General features: G+C 43.0%; 1 protein-coding gene across 6 annotated transcripts in view; it reads left to right on the forward strand.

Annotated features, from left to right (window-relative positions):
* The window catches only part of klar (klarsicht), a 128,707-nt gene that overhangs the window by 85,172 nt on the left and 30,368 nt on the right, over positions 1–13,167 (forward strand). For all 6 annotated transcript variants that reach the window (XM_086827451.1, XM_020946936.2, XM_086827452.1 and 3 more), the window contains one exon: positions 9,817–10,236. In XM_086827451.1, coding sequence (XP_086683577.1) covers positions 9,817–10,236 — 420 coding nt within the window. The remainder of the gene's footprint in view (positions 1–9,816; positions 10,237–13,167) is intronic.

The raw sequence follows: 13,167 nt of genomic DNA on the forward strand, positions 1-13,167 counted from the left end.
TGAGGGTTAGGTGCAGCAGCAGCGGGATCACTGGGAAGATGCCCGATTCCCAGCCTGGCAGCCAGGTGCGAACAAATGCAAATGGCGAGCTAGGAGGCAAGGTGCCAAGAGTCGTGATGTGACTCAATCGCTGCTGCTGCTGGCGGAAATAGAAAAGAAAATGAGAAAAGGCAGCGGAGCTGGAGGGAAAACCTTTTGGCATATCAACTGCAAATCGTCGAGACAAAATCTCTTTGACAGCCTTCAACGAAAAGGAAAAAGAAAACAACAGTAACAACAACGACGAGAAAAACTGATGCCACAAAAACAAAATACAAAATAATAGAAAAACATTGTGCACTGCCGGAAGAGAGTACACACAACAAAAACAAAGCGGAGCCAAAACTGAGAGCGAAGGGGAAAAAGTTCAGCATTAACAGAGTTCGAATTGTTTCCAATATCGAAATGCACTTTTTGCCTTTGACAGACAGCAACAACAAGAGCCAGAGATACACAATCTGACAGCGGTCCGAATCGGACTCCAAGCCGACAGATGGGGAACTCTCGATGGATGGTCGGGGGGTAAATTAGGGACAGGGGATCTGTACATACAACATGCACTTATGTATATTGAGGGGGCAGGCACACTCCGATCTTGGCCTATGCTTCTTGCCATGTCAGAGAAGATGCGCCGAGGCACTTCGGATGGGTACTACGAACTCTTGCCATTGGTGCTGCTGTGGTTTTTATGTTTTATCAGCGACATGTCCATCGAGAGACCATTAAAGGGATCAAGCAAATTTCGTCTTCTTTATTTTATTTATTGGTCAATGCAAACGATGCTTGTTTGGGGACGTATCTAGTCATTGATCTTGTGAAGGCTTTAAAGTTAGAATGACTGCAATTACGGAGATCTGTTGATATTGCTAGCAAATTATTTGTAATTAGTTTGATTTTACTTTTAAATTAAAGTGATATCATCATATAAGGAATCATATCATATATGTGTGCTATATTCACGTGACAAAGTGCTGCTTTGACTCTTGTTGCCACTTGCTGCTTGCTACTCACATTCAATTAGGCGCACACATGAAACAGAGGTGTGTTCCACCACCGATACTCCTCCACTTTACCTATGTTATTTCCTACCTTCGAGCTCTGCTACCTATGTCGCCGACTGGCCTCCGTTTCGTCTCGTTTCACTTCGTTTTATTCAAATTGGCAAATTGCTAATAAAGTTTTTCGCCAATTGCTGAATTGGCAATAAATATTGGTTTTATTTTTACGGCCAAGCCGAGTTTTTATGAACTTGGTTGGTCTGGAGTAAGGCGGCGACGACGATGAGGAGGAGGAACTAGGAGTTCGGGCAGCCTAAGGAGGTGTTGATGTGTGAATGCGAAGGCGGTCGGTTATTGCGTGAAATCAATTGAGTTGAATAAGTTCGTTTATGCCTGTGGTGGCGGTGGCACTAAAACCCCAAGGAAGATCAATGAAACTTTCACTCCCGGGAAAACGTTGACAAATTAACAAAGCCCGGGATACTGTTCAACAAAATCCCTGGAAGAGAAAGTTGCTCTGAGGAATATAAAATTAGACTTTATGCGGGTATAGTTCCCTTCACTTCGATTGATTTGCCTACTACCTATGGTTCTGATCAGGGATAATAGCAATTTATCATTTTTTGAGATACTCCTCCTAAAAGCCGATGAATCCCAGCATCACCTTAAAGACGATTATTAACGCCCCTTGAAAATTATTCATGTTTGCGGTTAAATGAGCAGCAAATAATGCCGCTGAGGTTAACCTCTGCCGTTGCTGTGGTAGCAAATCACGTTCGTCGAAAGATAATCATCCGGATCGAAGCATCGATCGATTGATCGGCCCGGGAAAGTGTTTCCCTGGCCGAAAAATCGTCAAAGCCAAGATCTCCTGGCTTACGAGGAGGCGGGCGGGAGGTCAGGTTTCCGCTGAACTTTTACTTCGGTCTCCACCCTCGGCAGCAGCTGGCGAGGATGAGGAAGGTTCCCACTCTGCCGGGCTGAGCTGAACCTCTGGAGGAGGCTTTTAGAAATCAATTTGAGATCGTGCTTGTGCAGGTGCCTCCGCTCACATGTCCAAACCACATCGTCATCATGGCTGCTTCGTTTACTTTTCGGCCTGACCCTGCGCCACCTTCTCCAGAGTTATGAACTTGTTTGGGGCCTAATGAGTAAGGGGTTCCAGTCGCAGTGCTAGTCCCTGTACCTCCGAAAAAAGGGGGAGGAGTTGACGGCTCCGTGTGGTTTTTTCCATTAAACCTTCATGGCTTCTGGGCATGGGAAGTCGAAGCCGAAGCCGCTGCATCGCAAATTGAGGTGTCGTAATGGCGGGAAAACTCGATGGAATCTCGGATCGAAACGGATCGGATGGGGTCCGATGGGAGGCGGCATGTTCCATCTGCCAACCAAGTCGAGAGATAGTGAAAGTGAAGTGTGGCGAGGCTTTCATTGTTCCGCAGCAGTCGCGGATCTTCAAAAGGCCTCCTCTGCTGTGGCTGCTCCAGGCCTGAGGATATCCCTCCCCGAAAAAAAAATACTAAGCTAATCCCTGGACCACACTCTCATTTGCAATGTTAACGAAATAACCAACGAAAATTTGTTTGTCATTTTTCATCCGTTTGATTTTAATTTGTTTCCTTTTTTTGTTTTTTGCCCCTCGGGATGTCATTTTTCAGTTGTTTTTATTGCAGCGCGTTTATCTTCAGCTTGAAGATCTTTCTGCGGCAGCTGCGGCTTCGGCGGATCGTAATTATGGGTATGGGGATTTGTCTTTTATGGCCACTCAATATGGTTAAATGTCAACGGATCAGTGGCCACGGGGTGAGATTTTGGGGAGCTTATTCTATGAAGAGTGGGTTTACCTAAAGTCCAAAAGCCATAATCTTAATTGTTGCTAAATAAATGAGCACAGCATTAAAATGGATAAGTTGGCGATTGATTGGCCTTACAGAGTGCCATTAAAGTGACTTATTACCAGACATCAGAAATCGGGGTTGCAGTTATCTCTGAAGGCATATTTCACACTTTTCTCAGTATTAAATTTCAATTATTACCACATCTCTCTTTCCCTTTATTGCGGCTGAGTTTCGGGTTGCATTGCCGCTTTCAGCTTTCTATTTATTACACAATTAACAAGTCGTTAGGAGGGGCTTAGTTTGGGGTTTCTTGTTTCGGCTTTGGGTAGCCTTTTGGGCTAGCCGGTAACTGATTTTCCTCCAGCGGTAATAGTACATTGACCAAAGCCAACAAAAACCTCCGAAAAACGTCGGCAAACCCACCGTTGGTAATAATCTTATTTTAATTGCCGTTGGCCCAAAAAAAGAAAACCCTGAAAAAAGACAAAAACCCAAGAGAAGACTCGAGACTCGAGACCGGTGGAAAATCATATGAAAGTCGCGTAATGTACAATTCATTGTCCGAGCTCTAGTTGCTCAATTTGGGGAGCCAAAGCCAGGGGTTAACCGGCACTATAGCCTTGGGCCTCCCACTGCCACTCCCCCTAAGGTAATTGACGCCACCTGGTAACTATATTCGTGACCTTGTCCGTTCCCCGTCTGCCGGCCTCCATTTGGCTTCAGCTTGAGCTTTTGTGCCAGCCAGCATCTTAATTGCACTCCGAAGAGAAGTCCGAAAAGTGTTGATGAGGAGATGGCCAGGCCGAGTTTGGTAATTCGAGTGGAGTGCAGACCACACGAAAACCGAACTCGAACTCGAGTGGTGTCAAATTCACGCCTCAACGTGTGAATGTCTGATTATTCGAATAGTATCTAGGTGAACGGGGGAGAGAACCTCTTGCAGATGGAGCCAAAACTGGATTGGATCGACTGGCCACTCCACACACCGATCTGTATCCAACCGAGGCGGCATCGGGCCAAAACAAAAACCCAATAAAACTTGTCACATGCGGCACGAGGCGAAAGTAAATCAAATTTTTTGAATTATTGAGGAAAAATCAACAACAAATTGCCATTTGTTTGTCGCTTTACCGGCAGGCGCACAAATGAACACATGTTCGATGTACGACGACGAATCCAAATCCGAATCCGAATCCGATTTCGATTTCAAATCCAATTGTTAATGGCCAGCATATTTTTCATGATTGATTTCCATGGCCGAAAATGGAAAACGACTCAGGACAACAGTGGAGGAAATGCATTTACCAACGACATTTTCCATGCAGACACACGACGCATTTTCACAATTTTTGACAGTTCACCCGGGTCAGCGACATGACCAAATGGTATTCCGCGACAATGTCCAGGTGGTGGCCTCCATTGTTTTGTCGCTTTAGCTATTTTTCTGTGTATTTATCGATTTCAGTTTCGCTTTAAGCCTAATTAGCCTAGCGATTGTATCTAATTATGTGCAATTAATCGAATCGAACGATTTCGCTTTCTGAATCACTTCGCCTCGGGGGCAAGACACTTTTCTGGGTGAGTCGTTCCCCGAAGCCAGAGTGCTGCATCATTTGCTTTGGAAAATTATCTATAATTGTTCAGTTGCAGTTCTATTCTAAACCGAATGAAGGTCTCAGGAAAATTACTTCTGCCGAGAAGGTCAAATAGTTGAGAGATATTCCATGATTGCAGGGGCTAAATCAAGTGAACCGAGAATGTGTCACAAGATAAGGCTGTCATCAGCTATCAGCTCAAGGTTTATAGGATTAATTGGGGTTAAGTTTGTCAGTGAACTCAACATGTATTCTGATAGATTTACAAGGGAGCCTTTCGTTTTAATACCGTACTAAAATATTTATGTATAACCAAAGGCTCTTTAATACAAATTCCCACAACACATTTTCTTTGCCCTTGAGAAATTAAGAACTTGAGAGGGTCTCAAGAACTAATCACTCTTGAGTTGACTAGAAAGTTGTATTTTGAAGAAAAGAGAGCTTACCGCTTTTCCAACTTCTCTAAAGTCACACTTCTTTCACACCAAATCAAAAAGCGCTTTTCCTAATTTCATTGAAATTAATTACGAGGAACAGTTAAAGAGATCTGAGCAATTTCATAATCGGTTTCCATGTAACATGTTTCTAATGAGACCACAATGAAACACAACACAGAACAGAGGTTTTCACGACAAACTTGTTCTGCGACACGGCATCAGACCGAACGTGATGCCAACAAAAGCCAAAGACCGAGACGAGACGGGATTCCGGCCATCATCTGTGAACGTGACACTCGGACGTGATTATGTCAACGGAGGAGATTCCGGAGGGGGAGGAGATTCTTGTGGAGGGGACTAACCCACAACTCCTTGTCCACAGTATATGTTACTCAATAGGCCAAGTCGGGCTCTAACTGCAGCTTCTCTTCACACATTCTCAGAGTTGGATCCCCGACTTCAAAGCGGTTTACGCTGTCCGGGTTAATTCCCGGTGCATTTGGTCCCAGCACGTCGACGACATCAATTCTCCTGGCTAAGAGCTCTGTGAGTGGCTTTCTGGGTCAGCTGATTAATTGCCCCTCTGTGCTCGTCTTTCAGTCGGGAGAATCATCATATCACCTTACCAGCGAGGGAGCAGTTCTTCCCTTCCGCTTCCCATTTGTCTCGACTCCAGCTCACCCAGCTTCCAGCAGCTTCTTCCCTTTGGTAATTAGAGTCGCCGCCCCATTCTCCTCCTCTGTCTAATTCTAATTTCGTTTAACTCTATTTTTGGTGCGATTTGGAAGTGTTCCAAATGTCGTGACTACTTCACATAAAAATGTTTTGCAAAAATAAAAAGAAAAGCAGAGAAATTTATTTGCTTTTCGTGCGTTCCCAATTTATGTGACATCTTAGATGGAAATGTGTGCTCTCTAAGAGACATTTCTGGGTGGAATTTTTTCTGGGTTGTTGACTTCTTCCCTGCTTGTGAAAAAAATTGGCAATAAATTTGATATCTTCTGGGAAGAGATTAATGGCGATTTGATAGTGTTTCAAATGAGATTCTATAAAATGTTTTTCGCTTGGTTTATAAAATAAGAATTAGCACTGTGTCTTTAAGTTTTGGCCACCTTTTTTTCTATTCTGAATACGGTCTAATTATTGGGGTTATGACCCAAGACCGAACCTACCCACGTTTTGGGTGCGACTTTCATGCATTTCAATCGCACAGTTGCGGACATTTATCAAAGTCTATGCTTAATTTTCATCAGTTTTGTAAAGTTCTATTCAGAATATCAACAATGGGCGGGGGGGAGGCTGAATCAGACAATAATAATCGAAGGCGTTGCCTGGGACCGAAGACCAAAGACCGATAAAACGTAAAGAAACGAAAATTGTAAAATTCTAAAAACGCGGTCGAGGTCACGCACTGACATTTCCGATAATGAATGTACGAGATCCGTGGGCACTATTGTTGCTGTTTCTCTGTGGTCTCTATAGTGTCTATAGTTTCGGTGTAGCCAATTCGGATTCCGATTGCCCAACTCTCTGGTCATTCTCAACCGAAAAAAGCGACGCCGAATTACATTCAACAAAGCCTCTGCCTCTGAGTCAACGAACCTCGCCGCAGACATCAGACGGCAGACATTGGGCATTCGAGAGATATAGAGATATAGATACGCGACGTGCCCAGCAGCGGCGGCTGGTAAAAATAGTAAAAATAGCCACACGCATTAGAGGAACTTATTCCGACGATTTTGACGAGCGAGGAGGCCGAGGGGCGGCGATGAACATTTCGCATGAATAGGCAGCACGAGGAAATGCGAGGAAAACGAGGCGGAAACTCGCATTTGGGAGGCAGACTTTTGGAAGGCAGTGTAATTCGTTGCTGTGCCAAGCAATGTGTTGCAATTCCTCTGACTAAGTCGATAAAAATGAGGCAGCCAGAGGTGGAGAAAGGCAAATTAACCAAAGGAAAATAATACGTTTAGAAGAAAAATGAATTCTTCAAGGGGATCATTTTTTAAATCATTTTCTAATTATGAGCTGAGTAAATGTAAGCATTAATCATACAGTTCTTGAATATGTAAAATTGTTACATTTAACATTTAACATTTACAGCTGAAAAAATTGAAACTATAACTAAACAAATACTTGTGTTGCATGGCGTGTCCCATCTGGTTGCCTTATTAGTCTTTGCCTCTAGCAAAGGAAATCGAATTAAATCAATGACCTTTTGGGGCTTTATCTTCAACTTCTGGGAACACTCTTCAGCCTTTTTGACATCTCCTAAATCAATTCAACAATTTCTGCCAAATCACGCCGAGAAATTGAGGCTCTTCTTATTTAGACACTTTCACACCACTGTAAAAAAGGCCACACAACACATTCACTTTTCTTGCCATTCTCTCGAGCTCGTTTTTTTATTTTCTGCATCAGATTTCAATCTGAAGGAGAACTCTCGGCATCGTCGTCGCACTGACTTCAATTTGTTTTCCCTGATTTCTTTTATTATTTCCTACGCTCGCCAATAATCTTGAGACCTCTTGAGCAAGGAAAAATAATAAAAAATAAATCAAATAAGAAATACTTGTGGCCCTGCTAGGCTGCTCCTCAAGTTCAGGCGGCGCGCGCAGATTAGTCACGAATTTTGCATAAAGTTCTGCATCTGCATTCTAAATTCTCATATTTCCAGCGCTCCCCGATTCAGTGGGTGGCGGCGACGAATGGCCCAAGCTGGGCCAGACCTGGGCCCGGAGTCGTGCCAAGATTGGGAGTGGTTCAACCTCAGTTTCGGCTCGACTTGAATCGAGACGGAAAACAAAGAGAAAGGCGTTCCTCAAAACGAAGAAAAAAACAACCTACAATGTTGTGGCTTAGGCTGGCTCTTGGCCAGAGGTTGAGACTCAGCTGGGTTGGGTTCGGATGCGGATTCGGGTGGGGGTCCGGGTTCTCTCTGGTCTTTCGTTCTGGTAATGAGCCCCAAGTATCGCAAATAAGCAACCCACACCTGCCTCTCCGGCTCCTCCTCCTCGGTCTTCTGTTTCCACTCCCACTCCACATTGAGGTCTTACTCATGGCGTCTTCGCCAAAGAGTTTTCAAAGTTTCTTATTCTTGCCAGCGGCGCAGAGTCTTCTTCGATGACTGTGACTCGAGTTGGTTAAGTTTGGGACTCACTTATCTATCTACTTACCTAACCAAGCAGGCCAAGCCCATGTCTCTTTCAGCCTCAACCTAAAGAATTCTATTGTCTCCCGTCTTATAATTAGATGTAATGATAAAAATCATAATGCAAACAATTTGCAAGTTGTCGTAACGATGCAGAAAATTGGCTGGCTTTTCAAAGAGTACAAAATACCTTAAAACTAATGTAAAAGATAAATGTGGGGACAACATTGACTGAAAAATCTTTAAATTTTAAATCCATCATTGAGAGTCATTCAATATAATTACATTTACTAAATAAAGATATTTGGGAAGAAAAGACAGCCCGTCGAAACTTTCCCGCCTCTCGAGAAGGAGAGAAAGGGGAAGGTTTTCCGATCTTCCAAAGCTTCCTCATAAATCTTACTCGCAGCGGCGCTTTCTCAAATCATTCTTCAAACTGAAAATGCCAGACTGGAGTTGCAACAGGGATTTTTTTTTGGTTTTGCAGCTGCCTTTGAGTGTCAATTTGGCCATTAACTGAAGTAAATCAAGGAGTTAGGCCTGAGGAAAAAGTCAGACAAAACTTAGCTGTCCGAGGAAATCATTTCCATAAATTTACAGGCTCCCAAAACCAAAGCCCAATCTCTGTGACATTTCAATTTGCCAGCTTGGAAAGGGAGTCAATGAAGACATCGAGCAGGTGAAAATTGAAATTTATGCTCGGCTTGGGCTCCGTTTTCCTCGGGTTTGGAGTTGAGTTGAGTAAGGATGTGTCTGGGGTCATAAATAAACGCTTAAGGTGAAGAGGTTGTCTCCTAGAGTCTCTCTCCGACGAGTATTATCGATTTCTAATTTCCAAAAGGAAAACGTTTCTTTTTTCTGTTGATTTTTCATATTTTGCGAGTCCGCAAGTGACGCAAGAGTTCGCCGGGGTTAAACTGTTTGTATGGAGATCAATGTCCAAGATTGTGGAAGCCAGCCAGGCAGCCGGCTTGGGAGTTTCCTTCGCCTTCGCCTGGGACCATGTGTGGGTGTCACCTTCCGCCTATTTTCACCTCTGAACCCTCGGCGTCAATTGTCTTGTAATTATTTTTTTTGATGTTTGATAAATTGAATATCGCTCTCTGCTCTCTCTCTCTCTCTTTCCGTCGGACTTGTGATTAATCGAGGAACAATGGCACAGAGAGCTTATGCAATGCGTGGGATTTTCCAGCCTGACCTTTGGGATGAAGGTGGAGATGGGGTTGCGTTGGGAGGATAACCCGGAGGCAACTGTTAAAGTGACAAATGAGCGATGGCATATCGCGGCAGATGGGCGTTAAACGTTAAGAAAGGAATTGGGAAATGTTCGATTTCGTGGTTGTTTTTGTAGAGGATTGGATAATCTACCTTCCAGATTATGTAGTTAATAGAGGTCTTGAAGATACGAAAAGTAATTTAAGAATAGATTAATTGACTGAAAGCATGCACTTTGAGCATTGATAAGAAAAATCATGCTTAGATTGAGCAAGAACCTTAAAAGCTTTCGCTTTTCAATTTCCTAATTAAAATCAAACTCGAAAATATGCCCCACATGATATAAAAACTTGTTAAATTCAACTGTAACCATATATCCTTTTTTGTCCAGCCTTTCTCTAACCTTTTGCTCCTTTCCCTTTACCTTTCCCTTTGCCCCGAGTTGGCCTAATCAATTAGCCGCCTGGGCGTATCAAGTATACGTCATGTTAGCCACATAAGTTGAACCCACAACGGACACCTTTTTAATCTCCCCTTTCATTCCAGGTGTTGTACCATGAAATTGTATCACACGCTCGAGTGGTGAGCTCTTGCATTCGAGCCGCGGAAAAGGAGCAACAGTTGCAGCTCCAGCAGCAGCAGCAGCAGCAGCAGCAACAACATTTGTCGAGTCAGCAGCAACCCGCCTCATTGACCAGCAACTGCTCCAGTGAGTCAACCAGCGAGTCGGCTGCCACCAAGTCGAGCAGCTTGAGCAGTGGCTTCGCCTCCGATCCGGCGGTGACCACACCCCAAGCTGCAGCAGCAGCAGGAGCGACAGCTCCCAGTAACCACAGCAATCCCTCCTCCAAGAAGGGCGAGGGCAATTTGGAGCGACTGAGGGATCGTTATCATCTGCTGTATCTGAAGGCGTTCGAACTGCAATTGTGCCTGGACAATCTGCTGAGGAAACGCAGTTCAGCAGCGGTAAGTCTCACGAATTTATTAGGCCAATTTATAGATCACGGATATATGTACATATATTTCTCTCCACCGTTAATCGCTCCATATGTGTTTAGTATCCAAAAAATTTATGGCTCATCTACATGAACTTGAATCGATTAGGGATTTTCCCAAAATAACCCCCGAGAGGGCGAGGTGTGCCCTTGTCACTCTGGAGATTATCATCTAGGAAATAAAACAGAAAAAGAAAACTGTCAGCCGGCAAGGGAAAACCACTCCGATATGCCAGGGATTCTTTGAATGAAAGAAAGAAAATGCATTTGGCGCCGCTTTCCTCGTACGTTCGTGCTGCTTCGCATTGCCAATTGTGGAAATATCTAATTACGTTTTTGTGATTTAATTAATTCATTTAGTGAAAATGCTTGCAATGCGACAAAAAATGTATTGGGAAAGCGACGGCGCTGAATGCACTTCAATTACAAACTGGGGAGAAAGATGAAAGAGTTTCGCTTTGCGGCCGAGGCGTGTCTTCAGCTTTCGGTTCCTGTTCGATGGGAAGAAGATGACGGAACTGAGAGCTAAGAATGGGCTTGGGAAAGATATTAGCGAAGCATATATAGAGGATAAGTTTCTTTAAAGAATAGTTCAAAAGAGAAATTAAATTAAATTAGGAATATTTTCTTTTCATTGAGGTTTAACTTAGCCTGAGCTTATCCCACTTCCTTTCTTCTGCACCATCGTCGGCCAATCTCCTCCTCATTTACTGATCGTTCTGTTCCTCTTCTGGCATCCGCTTCGTGTCTAGTTATAAAGTGAAAGTCAATTCAGCCTCATAGGCACAATGACCCAGTTTCCTGCGGGGCTGTGGATCCTCCTCGGTGCTCTAAACGCTTCCTGGTTAAAGTTCTCCCCGTTCACTCCCCTAGCCTGGTAATTGGAAAGCGTTTTCCATATTCTCCCCTCTTAATTGCGGCTAATTTGCAGTAGTGGTCTCACTAGTGCTGGTAAAAAAAAGGAAAATAATTCACTCAAGGCACGCACTGGCTGAGAAGTCTGCTCCTGATCGGAGAGTCACTCTTCTTCCCTCCCTCTATTGGAAGACCGCCGGCTGTGGGACAAGCTAACCTTTTTTTTGTGCTGTGAACCGATTCGCCTCGGGCAGGCTTTTATCCACCTTTTCCCGCCACGGCGTCCCCTTTAAGATTTTCCGATTTTCCTCGTTGCCGTTGAAACAATTTCATTTTCCAGCGACGGAGCTCGGTGCTCTGCTGATGCAATAATTTGCATCCCCCGCGGGATCGCTCCACGTTTAATCTGTGTATGTGGGCCGATCAAGTTGGCAATTTTCAACACTTTCCTGGCCACATTTAGCCATCATCTGGGGGCTGTGCGGGTAGCCGCGGGCGGCATTCGCTGCTCCACATTTTGGCCATGCATCCAATTTATGGCCAAGCGGAGATTAGCTGCTGCTCCATTCGGGCCGTGATCGGGCCAAGACTTCAAACGAAGGCGGCGAGTATGAAAACAAAATAGCAAATCGGACGAGGGCCAGACGGATATGTCACAAGTGCATGCACTGGCAAAAAACGTTTATAATTAAATTCTACCATTATACCCTTGCAGTGTATTATCATTTCAGTCATAAGCTTGTAAAGCTGTGAAGGAGTCATTTCCGACCCTATAAATCATATATATTATTGATCAGCATCAAAAGGCGAATCGATCTAGCTACCTTGGAAAGATAAACAAAATTTTTCATTTTTTGCAAAAATTTATAATCAAATTTTTATCTTTAAAATTCAAAAAAATTTAGAAAATTTTTAATATATTTTAAATTTTAAATTGAGTATGCAGATTTATTGACCTAGTAAAAACTAACTTAGGAAAGCTTTCCTAATTAAATTTAATGGATTTTTGGCTTAGTTATAAGTTTTTCAATTTTTGAATTGTCTATAAAATTGTCTTATAAAAGTCTAGATAATTATCGATTCAAATAATGCGAAGTTTGATCTTATAATTCATTTGCAAGGATATATAAACTTCTCTCTCGTAATTTCTTGAAGTGCATTGAACTATTTACGAAAATTTCGTAATAAACTCACGGCTTTGCTCAATGGCTTTTCCCCCGCCGTGAAAATGCACCCCTCCTCCGCTTCTTCGTCAGCCGCAATGGGGTTAAACATTAAGTAGCTGCCATAAAGAAATGTATTTATATCTAAAGCAATATAAAAATCAAAACTGCGAAAAGTAAAAGTGAAATTTATGCGCCCTCAACGGTGGAAGAGGAGGAGGAGGAATCATGAAGGAGCTTGCCGAGTTCACAAAAGTCAACGGCAAGACGGTAAACTCTGAAATCAGCTACGGAATCAGCACCGAAACCGAATGAAAGTGACCAAAATGCGCAGAGGGCAGGGCCAATTGGAAATAAACCAAATCAAATTTACGACGTGCCTTTGGTAATAATCATGGCAACACCAGGAGAAAAGGTTGATAGGATGGCATGCTGGATGCCCTATAGGATGCTAATTGAGTTTAGTACCCCAAGGGATTATTATTATTATACTCTACAATTCTTTGTAAAATTATATGAAAATCGAACTACTATATCATATAGCTCCCATAGGAACGATCGAGATGAATAAAATTAAAAATTACAACTATTTCAGTTCTAAACAGATCATCATCAAGTTTGAGGTGTAGCCATGTTATATTAGTCTTAAATTTTGTGTAAAATTTCATGAAAATCGGACGACTGTATCATATAGGTGCCAAACAAACGATCGGTTGGTGTAGAGGAAAAATGCAAATCTGTGAACTGCAAATATAAAATATTATATATTATAAAAAATTAAAATTGTCAAAAAATTTAAAAAAATTAAATTTATGCCGAACCTGGCTAGATCGAATCGGCTGTTGATGCTGATCAAGAATATATATGAATAATAGGATCGGAAA

This window comes from Drosophila serrata, unplaced genomic scaffold, assembly GCF_035046125.1.
Source record: "Drosophila serrata isolate PLE 108 unplaced genomic scaffold, ASM3504612v1 contig_172, whole genome shotgun sequence".
Taxonomy (NCBI): domain Eukaryota; kingdom Metazoa; phylum Arthropoda; class Insecta; order Diptera; family Drosophilidae; genus Drosophila; species Drosophila serrata.